The sequence below is a fragment of the Microtus pennsylvanicus genome, chromosome 10 (genome assembly GCF_037038515.1).
Source record: "Microtus pennsylvanicus isolate mMicPen1 chromosome 10, mMicPen1.hap1, whole genome shotgun sequence".
NCBI lineage: Eukaryota > Metazoa > Chordata > Mammalia > Rodentia > Cricetidae > Microtus > Microtus pennsylvanicus.
Window position 1 is genome coordinate 30,456,681 of NC_134588.1, and position 27,914 is coordinate 30,484,594.

Here is a 27,914-nt window from a genome sequence, read left to right on the forward strand (position 1 = left end):
GAGTCTATTCTCTTCTTCTGCCACAGATTCTGAGGGTCATCACATGAGGTCATCGGGTTCCAGGGTAGAAGTGCTTGCTGTGCAAGTCTGATGAGGAAGAGGACAAGGGACATTTGCAAATGTCATTTTTATTTTATTTGACTTATTATTAGGGTGAGTTGCCCTTGCTACAGCACACTTGTGGAGGTCAGAGGTCAGCTTGCAGAAGTTGGGTCTCCTCTCCCAGGATCAGGTTATCAGTCTTGGTAGCAGGCCCCCTAAACCACTGACCCATCTTGCCTGCCCCAAATGCTAGTCTTATAGGACTTGATTGAGCTTACACTCTTCTGAGGCTTTTTGAAAAGTGTGTTTGGCAGGGACCCTCTACTCTACTCCAGTGTCTGTAAACCGTCAGTGAAGTCAGTTCAGCATTCACATTCTGTGGTAGCTGCTTGTTGGGGAAGGTCTGTCAGTCATTCCATTCTCTTCCTTCTCTTGGTACTTTCTCACCCAGCTCCGTAGGGATGTGGAATCATGGACTGAGACTTTTAACCAAACACAGCTGAGTCCACCTGTGATCCCTGTACCACTTAGAGCCACTGAGGAATTAGTAAGTCTCAGTTCCCATCATCTAGGTTCACCCTTAAGTGTCTGGGAGTTTTGTCTTCAGAGCTAGCAAAAACAACATTGCTTCCCTGGAGAACTAGTTACAAGCTGCATCCCTCTGGATCCCCCATCCCTGAACAACCAATCAGAAAGGGAGCTGATTTCCTCACAGCATTCATAGAGCCCCCTCTCTGGAAACCCCAGGCTTAGCTGTGTAGAGCTGGTGTCTAGAAAGGTCTGGGTAGACCAGAGTAGCAAAGGAGGGACAGAACTAGGATTAGGTCCTCATAGAGATTTCAATGTGGATTGTCTATACTGTAGACAATCCTCTTTGCCTGCCTCCTTTCCTCCTTTCCTCCCCCTGCTTTCTTTCTTTTCTTTCTTTTTTGATACTTGCTGCCAAGCCTGACAACTTAATAATTTGTTTTTATTTCATGTGCATTGGTATTTTGCCTGCATGTTTGTCTGTGTGAGGGTGTCAGATCTCCTGGAACAGGAATGACAGTCAGTTATGTGCTATCATGTGATTACTGGGGATTGAACCCAGGTCCTCTGGAAGAGCACCTGGCACTTTTAACCACTGAGCCATCTCTCCAGCTCCCAGCAATCCTCTTTCTTAGCCAGACTTCTACTAGAGAATTAAACCCTACAATAAAGCAAACCGAATGACTGTTTCCTCAGTTCCCCTTATGTTACTACAACAGAATACCAACTGGGAAATTATTATTTATTTTACTTTTTTTGAGTCTGGGTTTTGTGTAGCCTGGGCTGGCTTTGATCTTGTTATGTAGCGGAGGATAGCCTTGGGCACCACATTCTCCTGCCTTCTCCTAAGTGCTGGAATCAGATGCGTGTATCATCATGTCTGGCTAGACTGTGTGACGTTTAATGACCAGAAATATATTTGGTTCATAGTTCTGAAGGCTATGAGGTCTGTGATGGGAGAGTTTCATTAAGGAGGGTCTTTCTGCTGTGTCGTAGCAAGGCAGAAAGTGGGCGAGAGAAAGTCAGCAAGCATGCAGGAGGGTGTGCACTTTACATGAGAAAGGCACCGCCTTAGCAGCAGCCTAAATTCAGTGTCTCCCAGACCAGCACCTCCCACATGACCAGCCCCACCTTCCAACACCAGCAGACTGGGAAAGAAATCAATAACAAATGAATTTGGGAAGCCCGGTTCAACTATACCTCTTCCAAAGATGCAAAACAGCCCCGTTCTCGGTCCACGAGGAAGAAATTGATTCATTAGCTATAGTGGATACCATGAGGAATTAACGGTTGGTATTTCCTCCTAGAATCCCGTCTGCCAGAGGCTGGCGTTAGATCATTTTGCTTAGACCAAATTTTCCAAAATGAATCATCTCACCTATGGAAGCGTCTCTTCCACTGTGTGCTGCCAACAACTGCCCTCTGTCCTCCACTGCACTCAGGATTAACTTAATCTTAAAATCACTAGAAGAATGTTGGTAATGACCGCGAAGTACTGAAGATGCAACTGTTTCATTGCTCAAGGGGCTTTGAGGTTCGAGTCTTCAGATTTGTTTCCAGGTCCCATAGCCCATGCTTCAAAGAGCAGTGTGGGCCAGGCATGGTGGCATGCGTCTTTTGTGTTTGTTTGTTTGTTTGTTTTTACAACAGGGTTTCTCTGTGTAGCCCTGGCTGTCCTGGAACTCACACTGTAGACCAGGATGACCTTAAACTCAGAGGTCCCCTGCCTCTGCCTCCTGAGTGCTGGGATTAAAGATGTACACCACCGAGCCTGATTTATGCGTCACAGTCACATGTCTTTAATCCCAGCAGGTGCAGGCTGGTCTCTGTAAATTCAAGGCCAATCTGGTCTACATATTCAGGCTAGCCAAGGCAGCATAGTGATTCATGGTGTATTTACAAAGTGTGACCCTCCCTCTGTCTGACTAAGTTAGCGTACAATGTAATGTTTCCCCATGGCGTTTTTTGGACCTGCTTTTACTTTGTTCTTACTCTTCTCTCTCTCTGCCCCATCCCCCCTTCTCTTTCTGCAGAAGACCCTAACGCCCCCCCAAATAGTCCTGCTTTCGTGCCACAGGCATTCCATGCTCTCTCCCTGCTCTCAGATCTCTCCCTCCCATGGGCACAGGCTGCTTTCTATGATTTCCCTTAGTGTCCAAGATCATTCTATGTACGTATACATTCCATTAAGTTTTCTTGCATTTTCTTTTGCTTAGCATATTAGTCATTTTCTCTTTTCATTAGATTCTTCCTGAACATCATTTCTAGTGGAGATCATCGCAGTCCATTGTATGACTGTATGGAACCATTTGCCTATATTTGGACATGCACATGCTTCCCAACAAATACACTTTCCAACGGCCCAAACAGATCCCCAGAGCCCCAGCACAAGCTCCTTCCCCTGGCCTCTGGCACCCATCCCCAGAGATGAAGCCAGCCAAACCAGATGATGAATAGAACCATTAACACACTGTTCTCCCAGCTGAGCCTCTGATGAAACAAAACTCCCAGAGGAGAGCAGACTCCCTGGGTGCTGGAAATGCAGGACTGACGGGCAGCTTGCAGGCAGACTCTCCATAGTCTGGGGAAACATGAGGCCACTAATGTTATTTTTCAGAGGATCAAGTTCCTGATGTTGGATCATCTGCCAAGCAGAGCACTTTCCTCTTTCTCCAGCCCCCTGGGGTATGCCAGAGTGTAGGTACTATGGGTAAAGCAGATGGACCAAGTTTCTCCCTGTCTTGGAAGGAAGACTTGTTACTCCTTAAAAACAACCAGGGGCTGGAGTGTGGCGCAGGTGGTATAATGCCTTCCTCTGGTACATGAAGCCCTAAGATGATCCCAAGTACGGCAAAACAAAACACCTCCAGCAATAACACAAACACAACAAAACCAAAAGGCAATCAAAGCTCCAGTCTTGAAAAATTTCAAGTCTAGGGAGGATGTGAGGAAGAGGGAGTAGCTAGTCCATCCTCCTGCTTCCATGGGAGACCCTGCTCTAGACACACACTTAAGTACTATACCAATGCACATAACACCAAGGGAAGCAAAAGTAATTTCTCTTCATGAAAACCACAGAGAAGGGCTGAGGAGATGGCTCAGAGGTTAAGAGCACTGACTGCTCTTCCAGAGGTCCTGAGTTCAATTCCCAGCAACTAGATGGTGGCTCACAACCATTTGTAATGAGATCTGGTGCCCTCTTCTGGCCTACAGGGCAGAACATTGTAAGCATAATAAATAATAAATCTTAAAAAAGGAGAAAAGGAAACCACGGAGAAGCACCACACACCCACAAGCACATATGGAGTGCCTGGCTGCTATCTTAGGAACTGCATGCATGATCAGGTTCATCCAGCCACATAACAATGAGTCTCATACCTCCTGTCTGTGTCAAGCTTTGTGGGCTCCACAATGTCATTCATGTGAGTCTCCTGTGTGTCTTGTAAAGCAGATGACCTTTAACCTGTATGGCAAATGGGAAAAAAAATGGGTCTCCATGGAAAGTGACAGCCATCCTAGGCTCAAACTGCCCCACACAGTCACTGGCCACACTTAGTCAGTAAGGATTTGCTGTACAAGCCTGAGAACTTGAGTTAAGTCCCCAGGACCCACATGAAAAAGCCAGGCACAGTGGCGTGCTTGCAAACCCAGGGTTGAGGTGGCAGAGCCAGATAGAGCCCTGGAGCCAGATTTTGGCTCACAGTTCCAGAGAGATAGGAGTCCATCATGGGGGAAGGGGGGTGGCAGTAAGGGGCAGAAGCAGGAAGCTGAGCAATCACATCTTTTGTTTCTCAGTGTAGCAGCTCTAGCTGTCCTGGAACTCACTCTGTAGGCCAGGCTGGCCTTGAGCTCACAGAGATCCGCCTGCATCTGCTTCGTGAGTGCTGGGTGTGCGCCACCACTGGCAGCGATCACATCTTGAATTGAAAGCAGGAAGCAGAGAAATTGAGCTGGAAGTGGGGAGGGTTAAACCGGAAAGCCGGCTCCCAGTGACGTACTTCCTCCAGCACGGCTGTATTCCCCACACCTGCTTCACATAGTGACGCCAGTTGAGGACTAAGTATTCAAATGCCTGAGCCTATAGGGGACATTTCTCATTCAAAGCATATCCCCACATACAAAAATTATTTCATTATATAGCTATATACTTATTATACAATAGATTATTCTTGTATAGATTATTATATGATTATATTACATATCAAAATGGTAGTAGTTGAGTGGGTTCAAAACATGTTTTGTTAAAGTTAACTTTATCTTTTCTGTTTTGTTTTTTGTGATGTGGCTACCAGAACATTTCGAGTCATAAATATAATTCACATCATATTTCCTTTGACCTGTACAGTATAGGGTGGTAATTTTTTAAAATTGCTCTACAAGTCAATAATAATTAGAAACATGACATATCTGTATTCTCAAATGGAATTCAATCCTTTGCTTAAACTGGATTTGTTAAGGTAAAATTTTAAGCTGGGCGGTGGTGGCGCACGCCTTTAGTCCCAGCACTTGGGAGGCAGAGGCAGGTGGAGCTCTGTGAGTTTGTGGCCAGCCTGGTCTACATAGTGAGTTCTAGGACAGCCAGGGCTACACAGAGAAATTCTGTTTTGAAGGAAAAAAAAAACCTTAAAAATTTAAGTCCAGCACAGCCCTATGGTGTCTAGGAGACTGAGCATTGCCTGAGCCAATCAGTGTTCATAACTGCAGTACGTGACTGGCCATGCTTCATTTTATTGGTTGCTTGGGCTTTATATTTGTATTTTTAGTTCTTTATTTAACCTTTACCTTTTAAAAGTTTATGTGATAAAATCTGGAGAAGTGACTCAGTAGTCATGAGGACTGGCACTGCCATAACAAGTTAGGTGACCCTGAAAAAGCCTGTAACCCCAGCTCCAAGTGGAACTGAGACAAGAAGGTGCTGGAGCTAGCTGACTCCCAGCCTAGCCAAGGAAATGTGAGCCCTAGGCTCAGGGAGAGACCCTGCCTCAAAGAAATAAATGGAGAGCGATAGAAAAGGATGCTTAATACCCTCCACGAATGCACATAGGTACACACACGTGCACACACTGACAAATACATGTGTGCAAATAAATTAATAAAAAATAAACAAAAATAAAGACAGTCATTTATAAAAAGAAGTTTAAACAATATAAGATAAGAAATGTAGCTGGGCGGTGGTGGCACATGCCTTTAATCCCAACACTTGGGAGGCAGAGGCAGGCAGATCTCTGTGAGTTCAAGACCAGCCTGGTCTACAAGAGCTAGTTCCAGGACAGGCTCCAAAAACCGAGGCAGGAATTCATCATCTGTTCAAGGACAGAGTGGCTCACAAAACTAAATAGGAAGAAACAAAGACAAGAGGGACAATGACAGAAGGGAGGACGAGAGGAGGAAAGGGAAAGAAAGAAGGAATAATAGGAATAGAGGCTTTGATTTTGTTTGCTATGATTTTTCTTTTATTTGCATATATTTAAGGCCAAGATTTCTCTCAATTATCTTTTCTTTCTATTGAGATATAATTCATACACTATAAGATTTACTCTTTGTTGGGTCCATGGGGGTCACGCAAAGAAGGGGATAGACCACTGAAGTCTAGTAAACCAGAAGCAAACTTTATTCCAGGAAAAAAAATTAAAAATTACAAATATACATCTCCATGGGGCACAAAAAGCTTATCAGCTCACTGAAGCCACAGCCAGAGATGGACTCGTAAGGTTGTGCCAAAGGACAATTTCTGAACTCGCCCTTTTTATAGCAAGAAGCAACAAGCATTAGGCATGAACAAAGGAACTTTTACAATCTTGAGGTAAAACTCAGATACAAATTGCCTTTGTTTGTTTGTTTACAATTTCCATTAACGGAGTTCGTAGGTTACACTAGTGTTTGTATTTAGTCCATTGTTTTTCCCTGGCTGTTCCCGATAGTGTTTACCAAAGCTCTGCACTTCCCCTGATACTTACTCCCAGTTTCCCAGAGCAGAGAAGGGTATGCGACAATGCAAAACCAAAAGTCCTGTACATCCTACCCTCTAAAGATTAACTCAGTTCACGTTCGTTGTTGGTCACAGGTGGCCAGGGTGTTATCTTAGGGCTAACTTTCAGTTTGCAGAGGGCCACTTTGGCCTTACAGGTAGAGCTACTGGTTGTAAAACAAAGTAACCCACTGTTAATAGTTAGTCCTTAAGCTGCTTAGAAAGCTCCAGACAGTCTGTTCTTATTCTCTTAGGCTTACAACTTTATATTTATTTCTACATTATTTTAATATTCTTCTTCTTCTTTTTTTTTTCAAGACAGGGTTTCTCTGTAGCTTTGGAGCCTGTCCTGGAACTAGCTCTTTTAGACCAGGCTGGCCTGGAACTCACAGAGATGCACCTGCCTCTGCCTCCTGAATGCTGGGAGATTAAAGGCGTGCGCCACCACCACCTGGCATTTTTGAATTCTTATTTTCAGACTCTTCACCTTCTGAAGTAAGCAGTTCAGGGCTGCAGCTCAGTGAGGCACTTGCCTCACGTGTATGAAGCCCTAGGGTCAATCCCAGCATTGCTGCCCACAAGAGGGGGTGCAGTTCAGTGGACCTCCACCCCCCTGCACAATTATGTAATCAACACTTCTACCTAATTCCAAACTATTTTTTGGTACCCTCCAAACCCTTTAGCAAGCTGGTAAGATGGACTCTCACAAGCTGCCCTCTGACCTCCACATGTGCACCGTGGCACATGTGCCTTGTGCCCACCACCAATCACGTGTTACCCCTTTCCCAGTCTCTGGGAAACAAATCTGTTTCTGCCTCTTTGGCTTTGCTGTTCTGGCTACTTGATGTAAGCGGGATCATACTATATGTAGTCTTTGGTGTCTAGTTTCTTTAAATTATGTTTTCAAACTTTCGAAATTTGGATTGATACTTTGTCCTTTTTTTTTTTTTTACAGTCGAATATTTTTCCCATTCTGTGGCTGACCCACATTTTGTTTGCCCATACATCAGTTGAGTAGTATCCACTTTGAGGCTGTTAGGAATGATGCTTTTCTGGGAATTTGCATGTAAGTTTTCCTGTGAACTCTTCTGGCTCTCCTGAGATGGGATCGCTGGTTCTGTGGCAACTGTGCTCAGCTTTCTCAGCTGCTCCAATAGGGCAGCCCCATTCACATTCTTGTTGGCAGTATGTGAACATTCCAGCTTCCTGCATCTTTACTGACAGTTGTTGTCTGACACAGCTAGTGGGTACCACTGCTCGTGCTTGGTCCAGCATCTCCCTATCACATCCCCCTAGTCACAGTACTGTGACTGCTGCAATTGTCTCCTAGTGGCCTGCTTCTTGGTTTCTCTTAGCCTCGACGCCATTCTCTAAGCAGCTACCATAGCTTAAAACAATCCACAAATCTGATTGTTGCTTCTTCATTAGGAGAGTGTGCACAGGCTGGGCATGGTAGCCCATGTCCATAATCCCAGCACTTCTTTTGACTCTGATTCTAAATAGCTTTTCCTAAGGCGGCCTCTAGCTCTTGTTTCTTCCTTCCTTTCTTCCTTCCTTTCTTCCTTCTTTCTTTCTTTCTTCCTTCCTTCCTCCCTTCCTTTTTTCTTTCTTCCCTTTTTTTTCTTTCCTCTAGCTCTTGTTTCTTTGTTCCTTCCATTCTTTATTCCTTCCTTCCTTTCTTTTTTAAGATTTTTAAAAAGATTATTTAGTATGTATACAGTGTTGTCTATCTCTATGCTTGCAGGCCAGAAGAGGGGACCAGATCTCATTACAGATGGTTGTGAGCCACCATGTGGTTGCTGGGAATTGAACTCAGGACCTCTGGAAGAGCAGTCAGTGCTCTTAACCTCTGAGCCATCTCTCCAGCCCCTAAGATTTATTTATTTTTTATCATGTATACAGTGTTCTGTCTATATGCATGCCTGCACGTCAGAAGAGGGCACTAGATCTCATTACAAATGGTTGTGAGCCATCATGTGGTTGCTGGAAATTGAACTCATGATCTCTGAAAGAACAGCCAGTGCTCTTAACCGCCGAGCCATCTCTCCAGCCCCTACCTCTAATTCTTTGCTCTGGTTCCCTCTGAAAGGCCAGAAGAGATTTCATTTCTGTGCTGGGCCCTTTTGGGACCTTGAACTATACCCCAGCCCCAGGTTAAGCTGAAGGCTGCAGAATTGCTGAAGGCTGTCCCCAGCCCCCAGGATAAGGCCGTAGGAACCCTCTTTAGGGGAACTATTAGCTAATGGAGAAACCTAAGTTACATGAAATTGCTGACTGCAGCCTATTCCCCCACCCAACTTCCTTTATCAGCTGGGTGATATCAGCTGGGCAATATTTAAGCAGCCCCTGTGGTTAGCACAGGGTCAGCAGATGTCTGGAGGACATAACCAGGGGGGCTGTTGCTATCCCCCTTAGATACTAATAGCCTTTCAAAAACTAACATCTTTAGCCAATTGTGATATAGGATAAGTAATTTTGTATTTTGAGACTGTAACTTTGTGACTGATTTGCTGTTTTTATCTTTATAAACCCCTTACAATAGTAGACAGGGTTCTTCTCCCTCCATCTGCTGTGTCAGACTGTAAGGCAGAGGACCCATGCTAGCCCGTACTTAATAAACAAAACCTTGATTTTGCATGCGGAAGTATGGCTCTGTGGTGATCTTCTTGGGGAGTCCTAGGACTCAGGCACAGCACCCCTCCCCCGAGCATTTATACAGTGTTGAGGCCACTTAGCATCCTTGATTATAATGCCCCTTGGCCTGCCTGATGCTCCCCTCTCTCAATCTTGACTTCATAGCCAGGGCGCCTCTGCCAGGGATAGAAGCTCATTTGGTTCAGTGTGTCTAGGACAGCAAGGGATGAATTGCTGTTATTAATCATTTAGGTATGATAATGATTTCACATACTTTTTTTCCTCCAAGTTTCTGTCTTATGTTATAGGCAAGGTGGTACTTGTCTGTAATGCTGGTGTTCTGGAGGCAGAGGCAGGAGGATCACTACTAATTCAAGGACAGCCTGGTCTACATAACGAGCTCCAGGCCAGTCAGGCTTTGCTGTGACATCCTGTCTTCAAAACCAAGCAAACACCCCAGACAAAACTCAAGTAGACAGTAAGACTGAAGAGCCTCCACTGCCCTAGATCTTCAGTTTGATCCAAGTGGCTTGCATGGGGCAGAGTGGATGCAGAGCAATCACGGACCAGGCCACAAAGGGTCTATGCACTAGCAGGAAGTATGGACTTCATTCTAAGAACTTGGGTGCTGTGAAGCAGCTTCAGCTTTGTAACCATTGCTCTGGCTGCTATGTTTGAATGGCTCAAAAGGAAGGAATACAGGAAGCAGGGAGGCCAGCTGGGAGGCGAGAAACATCAATAGTCCCCAGCATGGCAGCGGGGATAGTGAGGGAGCAAGTGGGGTTCTAATGAAGGGAATATGGCCAGCCTGGTCTACAAGAGCTAGTTCCAGGACAGGCTCCAAAACTACAGAGAAACCCTGTCTCAAAAACCAAAAAAAGGGGGGGGGGGAATCTGGTGAGAAGGGAGAGTCAAGACTGCTTCCCATGCATGGGTACCACCATTCCCTAAGATGGATAAGAGAAGAAGGTGGCAATCTCTCCCCTGACATCCACTGTTCTTGTTTTAATTCTTTCCCCAACTCTATCAGGCTTAAGACTGGTTACAGCAAAACAAACAAAAAAACAAACAAAACTCTACCACCACCTACACACACACACACACACACACACACACGACTGGTTATGGCATTTGCAGGACCCAATGATGCAAATGAGACTTGTTCAGAATTGAGACTTTCAGGTCGAGGCAGGAGAGAATCTCAAGTTTGAGGCTGACTTGGACTAAATGGTGAGACACTACAGCAAAACAAAAAAACCCCAGAAAATCATTAAGAAAAGAATTAAGACTTCTAAGACAGTGAACTGGGCAGTGGTGGGACATGCCTTTAATTCCAGCACTTTGGAGGCAGAGGAAGGCAGACCTCTGAGTTTGAGGCCAGCCTGGTCTACAGAGTGAGTTCCAGGACAGCTCGGGCTACCCAAAGAAACCCTGTCTTGAAAAATACAACAACCAAAAAGACTTCCAAGATAGTAAAAGAGTTATGTTAGAGCAAGTCCAGTGCCTTCTGAGCCCGTGCCTGCCGTGCGGCAGAGGTTGACCGGCTGTGGAGCTGGTCCCAATTAGGCCATTGTAGCTTCTTTGTTTAGAAAAGGCAGGAGGGGCGGCTGGGTGCGAGCCAGGGCTCTCTGCTCGCAGCTCCAGGCAGCAAGAGTACAGCATGTTCCTCCTGCCACCCCCCAGGACTCAAGAGGGACCCAGCACTCTGGGACAAATAGCTTACTTTTAAGTAAATCTTTACAATGTTTTCCAAGCTAGCTCCGCTTTTCATCTTAGCTGGAGCAAAATGGAGAGGCAGAAAGTAGCAGGCAGGCCTTTCTGAGAGCAGGGTGCTAAAGTGGTTTGTTTGTCTCTCCAAAGAGATTTCCTGGTTTCTCCAAAAATGGGGCTTGCTACAAGCTTCTCCGTGTGAGTCACAGGCCAGCTAGCCAAACAGTGGAGCTGTCCTCCAAGGGCACAGAAAGAAGTTTGCCATACAGATGTCAGGCCCAGGATGCAGACCTCTCCTGGATCCCAAATGGAAACCAGAATGGCTGGCTTGAGAGGTTGCCAGCCCAGCCATAGGCAACACCTCACCTTGAAACTTTTCACTAGCCATAGAACGCAGAAGCTCCGTGGAAGAACGAAGGCCCAGGAGAGCAGTCTCCCCCACGTGCCTTCTCTACTGGTGTTTTTGGCAGAATTGCTCCTCCAAGCCAGGTCACCTCTCCTACTCAATACTCCCTGACTAGAAATCCTGGCTCTTCAAGACTCAAGCAGTCAAGGGTCCCAAGCCCCCTTGGCCCAATGTGCCAACAGATCCCATGTTTTAGGAGTCCTGCTGCCGGGCAGTGGTGGGGCACACCTTTAATCCCAGCATTTGGGAGGCAGAGGCAGGCAGATCTCTGTGAGTCTGAGACCAGCTTGGTCTACAAGAGCTAGTTCCAGCCCAGGCTCCAAAGCTACTGAGAAACCCTGTCTTTATGAAAAACCAAAAAAAAAAAAAGAGCCCTGCCACCCAAACTTGCACCTCACTCCTGGTCTCTCCTAGGCTATGTCTGCTCCCATCACTCACAAAGGCAGAGCAGGCAGAAATGCATGATCTTGACCATGTGACTAATGAAGACCAACTCCCCCCCCCAAGATCCCAGAACACTATATGCCAGGAGGTTATCTAGGAGGTAAAAGCAAGCTGACTTTTGTTTCTTGAGACAGGGTCGTTCTGTGTAGTCCAGGCTAGCCTCAGACTTGTGATTCTCCTGCCTCTTAAGTACTAAGATCACAAGCTGTGCTATCAAACCTACAGGCTTTAGTTTTCAGATTCATGTTTACTTTTTATTTTTTGGATTTTTCAAGACAGGGTTTCTCAGTGTAATCTTGGATGTCCTGGAACTCACTCTGTAGACCAGGCTGGCCTTGCAATCAGAGATCTGCCTTCTACTGCCTTCCAAATGCTGCTGCCACCACCGGGACCATCACCACCTAACTATTTATTATTTTTATTATTTATTTATTTATTGTTTTTCGAGACAGGGTTTCTCTGCGCAGCTTTGGAGCCTGTTCTGGAACTCGCTGTGTAGACCAGGCTGGCCTTGAACTCACAGAGATCCACCTACCTCTGCCTCCTAAATTCTGGGATTGAAGGTGTGAGTCACCATTGCCCGTTTTAATGTCTTTAATAATGTGTGTGTGTGCGCGTGTGTGTACACATGAGTTCAGGTGCCTTTAAATGTAAATACCCTGGACCTGGTGATACAGACAGTTATGACTGGCTGCCTGATGTGAGAATTGGAAACTGAACTCTTAACCGCTAAGTCATCTCTCCAACCCTGGAACCTTATTTTTTTTCTATGAATTAAGTTATTCAATGATAATTTTTTGTTTTAGCAAATAACCCAACTCTTTGTTGTCTGTCCCAGATCATAAAAGTACTTCCAACTATTAAACATCTGTTGGAAAAGAAACAGTGAAATTGTCCCTTTGTATCATATTCCAAAGTACCTCCCTGAACGGCAGGTCCAAATCCCCTCCTTGCCAGCCAGAGCCCTCCAGGAGGAAAAGGGTGGGAATAGCCCTGCTATGGTGGAGAGGCCTACGGTCTCCAAGCAAGGGCAGAGCAGAGCTGGGGAACTGTAGATACAAGGAGTAAGGGCAGGCAGGCCAACAGCTGGGTGAGGAGAGGCCTGGGCATCTACATCTGATCCCGAGGGTTCTGGGGAACTACCAACACATTTAGGCAAAGAGGTGACCTAAGAGGTGTGTACCCAGAAAGGCCTAGTGGCTGCAGTGCCCTGAAGGAAGTTGTTAAAGCCGGGGATAAGGCTGTCACCCTAACCCTTTGAGAGGAGGTATGGCCGGGAGCAAGAGAAGTGTTAAGAGATGGGGCGGGGGAACACATGGCTCTGGAATGAGGTCAGATAATGATGGAACACTGATGACAGTCATCCCGTGGAGGAAGAGGCACCTTGAGGGAGGCTGAAAATGACCTTCTAGAGCAGAAGAGAAGCGTGGGTGGAGACCAAGGGAAGGATGCATGCTACAGTGAGGGTCTGGTCCCTGGCCAAATGCTCCCTAAGCAATTAAGCAAGACAAGAAATAAAAGACAAAAATGTTGGATGAGCCAGTAGGCAGAGGTGCTCGTCATGTGACTCTGGCAACTGGATTCCATCTCAGAGCCTGTGCAAAGGAGGGAGGGGCAACCTCTCCCCTGAGAGTTGTATCCGACCTCTACATGAAGTGCCTTGGCACATGCGCCCACACACATCATTCGTATGTGTGCACACTGAAAATAGTAGTCAAATAAAAAAAAATGTACAAGATGGAAACCTGCTTTGACAGCAAGAGAGGAAGAAGCAATCTGGATGGAACAAACTTCTAGGGTGTGCTGAGTGTGAGGCAGGGTTGTGTTGGTGGAGGAACGGTCTGAGGTGAAAATGTGGGACTTTGGGGAGAAGCAAGAGGTGGGGGTGGGTCTTGGATAGTAACGTGGGTTGGAAATAGGAATCTGATTTGCAGGGGAAATGTGAGCATGTAGAAAGGGGGGGCAGGAAAGAAAGAATCCAGGGTTAAGGAGCGGTGGGGATTTTAGCCTGGGCCTCAGGAGAGAAAGGAAGGGAAGGAGGGGGGCAAAAGGGAAGCTTGTAGGTGTGGCCCAGGACGTTAGAAAATCCTAGACAGGTGGTGATGGTGCTGGAGACAGAGGCAGGTGGATCATTGAGTTCTAGGACAGCCGGGACTACACAGAGAAACCCTGTCTTGAAAAACAAAAAGAAAATTCTACCACTGGTTTCTAGATCCTTTCTAGAAAGTAGAGGAGAGTCTCTGCAGAGGAGAAAGGATTCCCGCCCCTCTGGGGAGCTGCAAGAGACCCCATACGGAACCTGGACCAGAAGTGACATGTGGGTGCCTCACTGGAACCTTAGTGGGTGAAGTGGACATCAGGATGGGCCATATACATCCAACAGAGGATTATTCTGTCATGAAAGGGACACTTATGAGGTGTCCTCCATTTAGCAGAACTTAAATGTCCTTCTTTTCATTTGGTTCTTACAGACAGGGTCTTACTATGTAACCCTGGCTGACTCGGAACTTGCTGTGTATACCAAGCTGGCCTTGAACTTACATGGATTTCCCGCCGCCCACACCCCCGTTTCCCCTGTGTTGGTATTACGGCTGTGTGCCTGGCTTCTAAGTGTCATTCTAGTCTGTGTATCCTCCTCAGCAACTAGCGTGTTGGTGATACACTGCGTGAGAATTTAGGATTGAGAAAAAGAAGCCTTCTTTGGAAAGATGACATTTATAGAGCAGTGGCCCAAAGAAAGCCGCAAGCGGGGGACAGAGCCGGGACCGAGAGTTTTAGCCTGAAGCTGACAAGCCTCTGGTTTGGAAAGCAAACTTGGTCTCCTTCCAGCTTCTCGGTCCTTTGGGACAAAATGGGGAAAATGGAGAATAAAATGGCCGTCCCTCCTCCCTGTCTCCCACTTCTGCCCCAGCGGGACAGGCTTCCTTGTTTATTGCATTCCTTTGAGGAACATCAGTGGTGGGCATTCTCCGGGGACTGGCCTGGCTGGCCTATCTGCCTCTTGGCTTCCACCTCTTTCCTCTGCCTGAGATGTCTTCAAGGTTGCAGGAGATGGAGAAAGGGAAGCCACAGATGCTAGAGGGTTTCTCCCTGTGGAGTCCAGAAAGTCTAACACATAATGTGTTCTATACTCCCATCTGACATTGGGCTAGCCTGATCTGAACTGAGATCTAGGAGTCCAGCAGAGGGAACAGAATGGTCTCTTATCCCCTGGGTCCTCAGTGAACCTCTCTTGGGTCTGGGATTCTCTGGAGAGACTGTGAATAGCTCTCTAAGGTGGAGTGGGGTTGCATGCATCCATTCTCCCCTGGCTCCTATGCCAGATGTCCTCCAGTCTTACCCCTGGCTCAGATCGCCCTGGGCACATATCTGCCCTACAAGCAGGTCACCTCTACCAGGCCTAACGGGTACCAGAGTGAGGCACGGGGATTGTGGCTCTGAGCCAGGACTGGCGATGCACACTGTGTTCCCAGTATTTGGAAGGCTAAAGAAGGAGGATTTTGAATGTGAGGTTAGCTGGGGCTACATCTCAAGGCTCTGGACGAGGCTGAGAGGGCTAATGAGCAAGTTCCTCAGATCTGTAGCCTCTCTAGGCACAGAGGCCATAGTTTTTTATATTCATTGACTTGAATTCAGGTTCTGGGTTTTTTAAAAAATATTTATTTCAGTTTGTTTGTTTATTCGTATTAGTTCTTTAAAAATGTCATTCAGTGAGTTTGACCATATTCAAGACTTCCCTAACTCCTGTTCACACCCTTTCCTTCCCACCCAACTCTGTGTTCTCTTTTTCTCCACCCTTCAAGTGGAAAAAATTCATGCTGAAGATTTTACTTATTTTATTTTATGTGTAAGTGTGAGTAGCTGCATGGACGTCTGTGCACCGTGTGCATGCCTGGTGTCCAAGGAGGCCAGAAGAGGGCGTCAGATCCCCTGGAACTAAGGTTACGGATGGTTGTGAGCCTCTGTGTGGGTGCTGGGAACTGAACCCCGTTCCTTTGCAAAAGCAATCATTTAATTCCTTGGCCATCTCTCCAGCTCCCACAACTTTAAAAATCTTTTTACGACATTTTATTCATGTTGTCTGTGTGAACAGGACATATGTGCTACACACGGCACACATACGGAGACCCAAGGACAACCTGTAGGAGTTGGCTTTCTCTTTCTACCATGTGGCTCATGAAAATCAATCTCAGGTCATCAAGGTTGATGGTACCCAGGTCACCAGGGTTGATAGCGGGTACCTTTATCGGCAGAGCCGTCTTGCTGGCTTCAGTTTTTGTTGCGGTTTGCTTGCTGTTTTCCCAAACAGGATTTCTCTGTGTGCTGCTGTCTGGCCCACAAACTCTCTTGGCTTTCATCATCCCACACTAATATTTGGCTTCAATTAGTGGACATCATCCTCTCAACAATTCATTTGCTGAACCACCATGAGGCATCTCATCTGTGCTGGAATAAATGCAGCGTGCTAGGCAGCCAGGGACTAATGATACTTGGTGGCCCTGATCCACTGGGGAGACAGAGAGACTGTGGAAGGAGCTAAGACAAGGGAGAGAGGAAAGAGATCTGTGGGGCAGCAGTCCAGGGGAAGCCCTGGGCAGGGGTGACTTGGTCTAGGCTTGTACTAACTCTGGGTAATGGAGAGACTGAGACCCAGAGAAGGCTGGCTGGGAAGTGTCTGTGCCGAGAGATAAAGTTGTAGGAAGGGCTGGGAAGGAGCAAAAGGGTGAGGCCCACAGTGGGATGTGCCCTGGATCCACTTACCACTTCTCCTTCAGGAGTCAGCCCCGCATCCCTGCCAGCGTGGAGCCTCGCTATCGTGTTCATCCCTTCTAGATCTCTGCCCACGTGTGTCACCACCTTGGAGGACCTCCTCAGGCTTCCTTCTGTCAGGACCGTGCTGTCCCACCAGCCTCGTCTCAGCTTGCTGGCTGACCCATCCACTTTCCTTTGGGTCTCCTCTTGCAAGTCTGGTTTCCTCATTTCTACTCACCTCAGTTTTAGCACTAACATTAAGGATAGGACTTTTGAGTACAAGGTCTTCTGGAGAAACAGTGGGAAACGAACACAGTAACATGACAGACTAAGGCAGCCTGTGCGTGGTCCTTGGGCTGTGGTTTCATTCCCAATGGCGGGGAATTTGAAACACGTGGACCTCCAACCTTGGTTTCCCTCTCTGATGATGCCTGCTCCCTCCCCCTTTCCTCCTGCATGGCTCCTCCTCTCGTCTCAATATGAAACCCAGATGAGGGGCGGGTGTCTGTCTTAGTTAGGGTTTCTATTGCTGTGATGAAAACACCATGACCAAAGAACAAGCTTGGGAGGAAAGGGTTTGTTTGACTTACACTTCAGCATTGCTGTTCATCACTGAAGGAGTCAGGACAGGAACTCAAACAGGACAGGGTCCTAGAGGCAAGAGCTGATGCAGAGGCCATGGATGGGTGTTACTTACTGGCTTGCTTCCCACGTCTTGCTCAACCCACTTTCTTATAGAATCCAGGACCAACAGCCCAGGATGGCACCACCTACCATGGGCTGGGCTCTCCCCCATTGATAACTAAATGAGAAATTGCCTTACAGTCAGATTTCATGGAGGTATTTCCTCAACTGAGGCTCCTTCCTCTCTGATAACTCTAGCTTGTGTCAAGTTGACACAAAACCACCGAGTACAGCATCCCTCCCAGAGCCTCTGAGGGTCACAATTGTGCAACATCGCAACTCGATAGAGATTTGTGTCTCATTTACCTCCATCCATAGAGCGGAGGGAACTGTTGCTCAAGTGGGCTGACCACGGCAGTACCCTGGGATTCCAGAAGGGTCACAGCTTTTCTCAGCTGTGACTGCCCCGGGCAGGTGGAAGTTTGATCTGGACTGGTGATAAAAACTCAGAGATAAAGCTTTTACCTACTATATGTAGGTCCCTGGATTTCATTCCCAGAACCTTAAAAAAGATGGAGAATACAGTCTCCTTACCACCCATACCACACCAGCCTCTCAACTCAAAGTAGGCAGGCTTCCCTGGGTCCAGCATGACCCTTCCGAAGCCCTGAGCATTTGAGAAGCTGTGTTCAATGGCCAGATGCCTTAGGAATGAGGGAGCCAACCCTTCCAGTGTTTTTATGTGTCTCCCATCCAGGTGCTAAGGATGGGAACGGGGCTGGCAAAGGCGTCAGCTAATCTCTGGTGTGGAAGGGTCATGTGAGGGAGGTCTGTCTGACCCCTCCATTTCTGACAGCCTCCAGGTCTCTCTGAGGGTGGTCCACTGGGCTGTCATCACCAACAAGGAGTCAAGGATATTTTAGGCTCAGCAAGGCCCTTGTTGGGTATCTTGTCCCCCTTCCTGCCTTGGTCAGGGCTGAGAGCTCAGAAAGTTGGAAAGGGCTGGGGGTGTAGTTCAGTTGGTAGAGTGCTTGCCTGGTATGCACCGGATCCTGGATTTGACTCATGGCACACCATGAACCAGATGTGGCAAGGCATCCCAGCAGTCCCAGCACTCAGGAGGTAGAGGCAGGGGATCAGAAGTTCAAGGTCATCCTCAGCCTCACTGTGGGTTGGGATCAGTCTGGGCTGAGACACTGTGAGAAAGCCTGTAAGGAGGCAGCTCTGTGGTCCCACATCGGATGATGGCAAAGCCTTCAGGTTAATGTGAGGAATTCTGTTTGAGGCCCTAATTCTTACAGGGTTCGCTGTACAGTTGGGGTACGATGGGTATGGGAGGGGCTTCCCCAAGCAGCCTGATCTCCTACCAGCTTCTTATCCTCCAGGTAGGCTCCTGGCATCTGAGATGTAGTCATTTCTTTTTCCATGGAAGAATTCAAATTGTAATTCCCTAGGCCATTGGATAGATGCCCAATTCTACCTACTCTGTAAATTCTAAATACTAAGTAAAGGGGACAAAGGGCCTCAAGTAGGACAAGGATCAGAACCTCACGATGTCATCATGGTTTCAGTGAGCACTTTCCTTTTTTCTTCATTTGAGACAGGGTCTATGTAGCTCTGGCTGCCCTGGAACTCACTCTGTAGACCAGGCTGGGCTCGAACTCACAGAGCTCCGCCTGCCTTTGCCTCCAGAGTGCTGGGGTTAAAGATGTGTGCTACCACTGCCTGGCTCCAGTGAGCACTTTTCCTAGGGCTCCCAGAGCAGTCACACAGCCCTTCTTGGCAGGGGAGCTTGGTCTCCCTGCACACAGCTAGGTGCGGAACCTCGGGGGCACACAATTTTGTAGAGGCATAGCTGGGGGTTTGCACACAGACCAGCTGTATGCAGAACCAATGGGCTTCCTCCATACCTCTAAAGACAGAACATCTCTAGAACAATCTGAAGTTTTTCTGACAGTGCTGAAGGGAGCCAGAGGCTTCCTAAGGACAGAAGCAGTCCTTGACAGGTCTGTGTAAGGGGCTGTCTCAGAGCAGGCAGGGCCATTACCCACAGACCACCAAGGCACTGCTGTGTGCCCGGAATGCTACAGTCCCCAGATGGCAGGAGAATCTGGAACCTTTATTGTCACTCCGGATAAAATGAGGCAGGAGCTGGAGGGGGTTCACCCCCTCGATCCCCACTAGCCCTTCATGCCAGCCTGAAAAGGGGCTGTTCTCCCAGGGGACTCGTGTCCAACTCCTCTGCTCTCCCTTCTGCAAACAGGTGACACTGACAGTGTTGGGGGCTCCTACTGAGAGGTTAGGGGGCATCTGAGGGTGGGTAGGGCAGGGTAGCTTCCTAGGAAAAGCAAGGGATCGAGATCTTGAGAGAATGTGTAGGACCGGGATGGTTAGGTGGTGAGGGAGGTGTATTTTGGAAGCAGGACCAGGAGACATCACCACCTGCTTCTCTTGCTTTCCTGGTGAAAAACTAGCCTTGGTCCTGGAGGAAACAGGGCCAAAGGCGAGGAGGCCTTCCAGGATGTACATTCCCACACACCGAGGCTGCCCACACCGTGCATGGCACTCCAAGACCACCAAGGTCAACATTAACATTACTGAGGCCTGGAAAGACTGTCCAACGAAGACAGTATGGGGGACCCAGAGTCACTGCCCCAGTCTGGAGCTCGGGCTGGGGCAATCTGGTTGCCTCCAGTTGGAAAGCTTTCTGGGGTCCCTCAGATTCTAGGAATGCAGTAAGAGTGGCTGGCATTGACACTCTGAGTCAGGGTCACCTCAGATGTGCTTTGGGGAAGAAACGAACGGAGAATGCACCTGGACTAGAGACAGTGAATCACAGCTGAGGAGGATGGTCATTATAGGCGTCCCTGCCTCCAGAGAGGGTCAGAAGCAAAGACCATTCCCTTCCAGCCTTCCTATAAGCAACTCTTCAAACTAGCTCCTTACTCCTTATAGCTGTCTAGGGTTCAGGAGACTCCAGGGGGAGTCTTCACCTGCTCAACATCAGGTGAAGAAAGAGATGGCTGGGATAGGCTTAGCCTAAGTTAATACAGAGCCCTTGGCTCTTGCCTTCAGTGAGCTCTTGTCTATGGGACTTTCAAATAGACAAACCAGTCCTCTCCTCTCCTCTCCTCCCCTCCCCTCTTCTCTCCCCTCTTTGCTCCTGTTGGCACTGGAAATGAATTGGAGGTAGTGGTATCACTTCTGAGGATCCCTCTCCCCTCCCCTCCTGCCCCTCCTCTCCCTTCTCTTTTCCTCTCTGTTGGCCCTTGAAAATGTTGACTTTTCTGTCACAGGAAGTAGCATCAAGAGGGTCTGGTCTGGTGATAGGACAGTGCTGTGTTTTGTTCACTGAAGTCCCCAGGGCTTTTAGCAAACAGGACACCATCACATGACCATAGGCCTGGAGGAAACAGGTGAGTAGTTGCCTCTCACCTCTGACCCCAGGAGAGGTCCTGTCATGTGTCACAGGCCACCGGAGGTTCCCGCGGTCATCCTTCCCATAGCATAGTCTCCGCGTGACTCTGGACTCCAGACCCATCCCACTGGGCTTCCTGTAACCTTTAAGCTTTTCCCTGAGGGAACAATCCTACTCCCTAGATCTCTCATCTGAAGGCTGCTGGACCTTAGTCCTCTAGGTCTTTGTTACATTTAACCTAAACTTCTTCTGCTCTAAATGATGAAAGGTCAGGTAAGGTCTAGAGATAGCCAACGCCGGCAAAAATAACTCTTGGAGTCCATCAGGATACACAGCACCAGTCCTAAAAACAAAAGCAAGCAGGCAGCCCAGACTCCCTCTCAGATAAGCATAGAGGAGGAGGCTTGGCGATGTGCAGGGAGCTGGACTCTGCAAAATCCCAGGCCTGGGAGCAGTCTGTGCTCCTTCTCCTTTTAAGGCAAGGTCTGAGCTGCTAGGGCTGCACTTGCTCCGACACGCCACAGCCCCATTCATTCCTGGCTATTTGGAGGAAAGCAGTGATTAATCAATGTTTCCCCACCCCCACCCTCTGCCTGTTTTACATTTGGTTCTTTTTAAAGTGTTGGCACACCTCTTGTTAGATCCTAGTCAACCTAGACTCCAGCTCGGAGGTATAACTGGAGGACTGGCAGCTGGTGCCGGATAAGGTCAAAGGGGAGAGGTCAGGGTGTGAGGTCTGGGAAGAAAAAAGATTGAAAATGTAGAGATAAAGTTTTGGTTGGGAGTTCTGAGTCGGAGCCTGGGACTGTAGGGGTGGGAGGTGGGGGTGATGGGTGAGGCTCTGTGGGTGGTGTGGCGCAGGCAGGGCCAGAAGCCTTGACCCCAATGGGAAAGGCCAGATGCTGTTGCAGTGACCGGATGGCTACAAATGAGGCAGTTGGGCCTGAACCCCAGTTTTGCCTAAGCCTGCCCAGTGCAGTTGGTCGTCATCTCTGCGGATCTCAGCCTCCTTCAAGCCAAACCTGAGAGCCAAGCGGTTTGGGCATTCTGGAGGGGTGGCTGGGCAGTGTGCAGTGGATGGGCACATCTGGGGAGCAGAGGAAGGAAGGAAGGTAGCCGGCTCTGTCCCAGGCCAGACCTCCAGAGCTTTGCTCAAGACATGGTCCCACCCAAGGCTCTACATCATTGTCCCTCAATGAGAGGAAGGCATTATGCACCTGGTAAGATAGGAGATGTGAGTCCCAGGCTAATCTGAAGAGGGCTTTACAAAGGTCCCTAAAAGGAAAACTGCCCCAGGTGAACTGAGGGACTAAGCCCAGCTTCCTGGGAACCAGAGAGTACAGGGCCTCTCTGCCTCAGTTCCACCAACAGCTCCAGTGACACTCTGTACAGTAGTACCCTCTGGGCTTAAGGTTGAAAGGGGTGCAGTCCAAGGCCTTATCTTCCAGGCCTCAAGCCCTTGCCTGCCTGTTGTGATTGTGGTAGAGGAGCCAAGGAACCCCTGGCTGGTCCCTAGTATGATGCTTGTGATGTGGGTACGGACTCTTTCTGTAGGATCACCCTCTTCTCTACCCCTCTGGGAAGGGTGGGGTAATGAAGGACTGCATAGCCAGAGGGTACCAAGGAGTGCTGTTCTTCCAAACCCTGCCTTCTTTTCTTCCTGTACCCAGCTGGGCACACCTGAAAGAAAGGAGCCCTTCCCGGTCTCTTCATATTAAAAACAAGAATGAACAACTGCAGGAAAGGCCCTCACACACATCCCTTAGTAGCTCAGGTGCTCTGGGCTCCTCACCCTAGGTGCTTGTTGGCCAGCCTATCTCATCAGAGGCAATTGGCCACTTCCTCCGCTCTTGGCCAGGAATGAGAAACAAGCGTTGTAGAAATGTTGCAAGGCGCAGGGCGGTGGTGGCGCACGCCTTTAATCCCAGCACTCGGGAGGCAGAGGCAGGCGGATCTCTGTGAGTTCGAGACCAGCCTGGTCTACAAGAGCTAGTTCCAGGACAGGCTCCAAAACCACAGGGAAACCCTGTCTCGAAAAACCAAAAAAAAAAAAAAAAAAGTTGCAAGGCTGCAGAGTGGGTCTTGAGCTTTGGGGGTCAAACGACCCTTTCACAGGGGTCATCTAAGACCATCAGAAAACACAGGTATTACGATTACATTACGATTCATAACAGCAGCAAAATTATACTTATAAAGTAGCAATGAAACTAACTTTATGTTTGGGGGTCACATCAACGTGGGGGATTGGATTAAAGGGCCCTGGCATTAGGAAGGTTGAGAACCACTGCTTGACAGGGAGAATGAGGGCTCTGTGGAGGTGGTCGGTGCCCTGTGCTGCCTGGAACACTCAAGCCTCTGCCGCCTCTCTAGGGTACATCAACATCACAGAATCTGTAGTCACACTGGAGTCTCGGAATCCTGGAGTCCACCCTGCAGGCTTCCCACAGTGGACTCCAGTGTCCTCCACAGAGAGGGACTTGTCCCTGGCAAAGTTCAAAAAAAAAAAAGACAGGGTCTCAAAATGTAGTCCTGGCTAGCCTGGAACTCATTATGTAGACCAGGCTGGCCTCAAATTCAGATCTGCCTGCCTATGCCTCCCTAGTACTGAAATTCAAGGCATGTGCCACCATGCCTGGCCCTCTCAAAGCTCTCTCTCTTTTTTTTTTAAAGATTTATTTATTACGTATACAGTGTTCTGTTTATATGCATGCCGGCTGACCAGAAGAGGGCACCAGATCTCATTACAGTTGGTTGTGAGCCACCATGTGGTTGCTGGGAATTGAACTCAGGACCTTTGGAAGAACAGCCTGTGCTCTTGACCTCTGAACCATCTTTCCACTCCCCCTCAAAGTTCTTACTAAACAATAGAGACAACAAAACTATGAACTGTTGGGGCTGGAGAGATGGCTCAGTGGTTAAGAGCACTGACTGCTCTTTCAGAGGACCTGGGTTCAATTCCCAGCACCCACATGGCAGCTCACAACTGTCTGAAGATCCAGTTGCAGGGGATCTGACACCTTCACACCATTGCACATAAAATAAAAAGTTAAATAAACCATAAAAAATATTTTTATTTGTTTTTGTTTTGTTTTTTGTTTTTTGAGACAGGGTTCCTCTGTAGCTTTGGTGCCGGTCCCGGAACTAGCTCTTGTAGACCAGGCTGGCCTCGAACTCACAGAGATCCGCCTGCCTCTGCCTCCCGAGTGCTGGGATTAAAGGCGTGCGCCACCACCGCCCGGCTTAAAAAATATTTTTAAAAAAACACAAAAAACTATGAACTGTTAAAGAAGACACACATTTGGGACTGGAGAGATGGCTCAGCAATTAAGAGCTCTTCGAAGCTGGGCGGTGGTGGCGCACGCCTTTAATCCCAGCACTCGGTGCCTGGAGGCAGAGGCAGGTGGATCTCTGTGAGTTCGAGACCAGCCTGGTCTACAAGAGCTCATTCCAGGACAGGCTCCAAAACCACAGAGAAACCCTGTCTAGAAAAACCAAAAAAAAAAAAAAAAAAAAAAAGAAAGAGTTCTTCCAGAAGTCCTGAGTTCAATTCCCAGCAACCACATGGTGGCTCACTACCATCTGTAATGAGATCTGGTGCCCTCTTCTGGGGTGTAGGTACACATGTAGGCAGAACACTGTACATAATAAATAAATAAATCTTAAAAAAAAAAAAAGAAGACACACATTTGATGGAAAAGTGCAGCTATTACATCTAGCTAATTAATTAGTTCCTTTTTATTTCAAGGATATATATACACACACTTATGTATATATGTATGTATAGGCATATATATTCATTCAATGGGAGAGAGAATAGATTTAGAAATATCCTTAGTTGGTAAAGTAAAATGTAGCGATGCTATGTTGATCATTCCAACTTTTTTTTTTTTGAAAATGTATTGGCTTTGACTGAGGGTGTAGCTTGGTGATAAGAGCACTTACCTAGCATGCGAAAGGCCTATGTTTGATTCTTAGCAAAACACACACACATAATTCAGTGTTCAAAGCCCTTGATTCCCCTAGGGAGCAGGACTGAATTAGAGTGAAGGCTAGGAAACACTCATCGTGAATGCAGAATAAATGCACAAGGTGCCCCACACTCAAGGAGTCGTGTGTGTGTGTGTGTGTGTGTGTGTGTGTGCGCGCGCGTGCGCGCGTGCATGCATGCGCGTGTGCATGCACACACGTGGTAAGAGAACCAACTTTTGGGAACTGGTTTTCTTTACCATGAGACCTGGGGATCAAAAGATTATCAGGCTTGCATGGCAAGTACCTTTGCCTGCTGAGCCAGTTTGCTGGTTTCCTTAATGTATATTATAAAATAAAATTGAGGCTGGAGAAATGGCTCAGTAGTTAAGAGCACTTGGCCAGGCCTGGTGGTGCACACTTTTGTCTCTAGCACTTGGGAAGCAGAGGCGGGTGGATCTCTGTGAGTCCAAGGCCAGTGTGGTTTCCATGGCAAGTTCCAGGCCAGCTAAAGCTACATAGTGAGACCCTGTCTCAACATCCCACTACCCTCCTGCCAAAAAAAAAAAAAAAAAAAAAGGCCACTTGCTGTTCTTGCAAATGACCCAAGTTAAGTTCCCAGCATCTACATATATACTCACAGTCATCTTTGACTCCAGTTCTAGGAGGTCCAATGCCCTCTTCTGCCCTCTGAGAGAACTGCAGGCATGTGGTGTACATCTAAACATGCAGGCAAACACTCACACATTAAAAAAAAAGTAAATATATCTTTTACAAAATATTTTACTGTAATTTATGTGTACAGGCATTTTGCCTGCATGTGTATCTGGGTACCACTTACATGCCTGGTGCCCAAGCAGACCGGAGGAGGGCATCTGAAGTCACACAGGGTTGTTAGCCTCCGTGTGGTGCTGGAAACTGAACCTGGGTCTTCTGGAAAAGCAATCAGTGTTCTTAATCTCCAAGTCATCTCTCCAGCACAACAAATAAGTTTTAAAAAACAAAATAAACACGAGCAAGTCTATAACAATAAGCATTCAACACTGTAAACGAGACAGTGTTAGCATGCGTGGATTTCTAAGGATGCTCTGTGGAGAAGCCGTGTTCTTTCTGCAGGTGTCCATTCGCACATGGCTCACCCGAGACCATGAGTCTGATGAGTCTGTTCGTTTTCTGAGGCCTGAACCCAGTCCTGCCACTACAGAGCTCAGCAGAGGCAGGCTGTCAGTCTTTCCCCATCCAGTGTCCTTCAGAGACTCAAGGGCACTTCCACAAGCTGGCTGGTCCCCCAGTCCTCCCCTCCCCTCCCCTTTAGCCAGCTCTACATGTTTATTTTTCTTTTCTAAATTCTTAGGAAGGCAAGCAAGTGGGGAGGAAGACAGATGCCAAGAACGGAGAGGAAAAGGGCAATGATGCCAGCAGGAAGGCCCTAGGCCCCAGACAGGACTCAGACCTGGGCAAAGAGCCCAAGAAGGGTGTTTTGAAGAAAAGTTTCTCCAGGGACCGAGAGGAGACTGATGGCAAAGGGGCTGAGAAGCCCAAGGAGGAGAAGGCCATCAGGGGCATTGACAAGGGCCGGGTCAAGGCTGCGGTGGACAGGAAGGAGGCTGGGAAGGATGGCAAAGAGGAGAGGACGGCAGCCCCGAAGAAGGAAGAAGACAAGACGGGGAGTGTCAGGAACACAGGCTTGAACAGAGAGAAAGATAAGAAGAGAGAAGAGGAGCCCAGCAAGAAAGAAGAAGAGAAGATGGCAAAGAGCAGAAGCACTGTCTCCCAAAGGGAGGACGAGAGGCCGAAAAAGCCAAGTGAGAGCACAGACAAGAAAGCAGAGGAAGGGGGTGCACAAAAAGGAAGTGGGGACAGAGACTCGAGAAAGGAGGAGGAAAAGGCTAAGAAGGAAGAGAACAGACCTGATAAGGACGTCAAGGAAGAGAGCAAGACCAAAGCCTCAGAGAAGCCGGCCCCCAGTGGGCCCAGCAAGCCCTCTGAAGGGCCAGCCAGAGCAGAGGAGGAAGCAGCTCCCAGCATATTTGATGAACCTCTGGAGCGAGTGAAGAACAATGACCCAGAGATGACCGAGGTGAACGTCAACAACTCCGACTGCATCACGAATGAAATCCTGGTCCGCTTCACCGAGGCCTTGGAGTTCAACACCGTGGTCAAGGTGTTTGCCTTGGCCAACACTCGGGCCGACGACCACGTGGCCTTTGCCATTGCCATCATGCTTAAGGCCAATAAGACCATCACCAGCCTCAACCTGGACTCCAACCACATCACTGGCAAAGGCATCCTGGCCATCTTCCGGGCCCTCCTCCAGAACAACACGCTGACAGAGCTGCGTTTTCACAACCAGAGGCACATCTGTGGAGGCAAGACCGAGATGGAGATCGCCAAGCTGCTCAAGGAGAACACCACCCTGCTCAAGCTGGGCTACCATTTTGAGCTGGCTGGGCCCCGGATGACCGTCACCAATCTGCTCAGCCGCAACATGGACAAACAGCGACAGAAACGGCTGCAAGAACAAAAGCAGGCCCAGGAAGCCAGCGGAGAGAAGAAAGACCGGCTGGAGGTGCCCAAGGTTGGGGCTCTGGCCAAGGGCTCCCCCAAACCATCACCCCAGCCATCTCCAAAGTCTGCTCCAAAGAACTCACCTAAGAAAGCAGGTGCTCCGGCAGCCCCGCCTCCCCCTCCCCCTCCCCTGGCCCCACCCCTTATCATGGAGAATCTCAAGAACTCACTGTCACCAGCTACCCAGAGGAAGATGGGAGACAAAGTGCACCCTGCCCAGGAGAAGAACTCACGTGACCAGCTCCTGGCTGCCATCCGTTCCAGCAACCTTAAGCAGTTGAAGAAGGTAAGTGATGGCGGGCACGGCTGTGGGCCAGGACAGTCCTAGGCAAGTGACCGTGGGCACGGCTGTGGGCCAGGACAGTCCTAGGCGAGTGACCGTGGGCACGGCTGTGGGCCAGGACAGTCCTAGGCAAGTGACCGTGGGCACGGCTGTGGGCCAGGACAGTCCTAGGCAAGTGACCGTGGGCACGGCTGTGGGCCAGGACAGTCCTAGGCAAGTGACCGTGGGCACGGCTGTGGGCCAGGACAGTCCTAGGCGAGTGACCGTGGGCACGGCTGTGGGCCAGGACAGTCCTAGGCAAGTGACCGTGGGCACGGCTGTGGGCCAGGACAGTCCTAGGCGAGTGACCGTGGGCACGGCTGTGGGCCAGGACAGTCCTAGGCGAGTGACCGTGGGCACGGCTGTGGGCCAGGACAGTCCTAGGCGAGTGACCGTGGGCACGGCTGTGGGCCAGGACAGTCCTAGGCAAGTGACCGTGGGCACGGCTGTGGGCCAGGACAGTCCTAGGCAAGTGATGGCGGGCACGGCTGTGGGCCAGGACAGTCCTAGGCGAGTGATGGCGGGCACGGCT

General features: G+C 48.6%; 1 protein-coding gene across 1 annotated transcript in view; it reads left to right on the forward strand.

The window, feature by feature from the left end:
* Positions 1 to 27,914, forward strand: part of Lmod1 (leiomodin 1) — a 45,417-nt gene that overhangs the window by 14,158 nt on the left and 3,345 nt on the right. Inside the window, exon 2 of the mRNA XM_075988048.1 lies at positions 25,847 to 27,346. Within this exon, the coding sequence (XP_075844163.1) occupies positions 25,847 to 27,346 (1,500 nt within the window). The remainder of the gene's footprint in view (positions 1 to 25,846; positions 27,347 to 27,914) is intronic.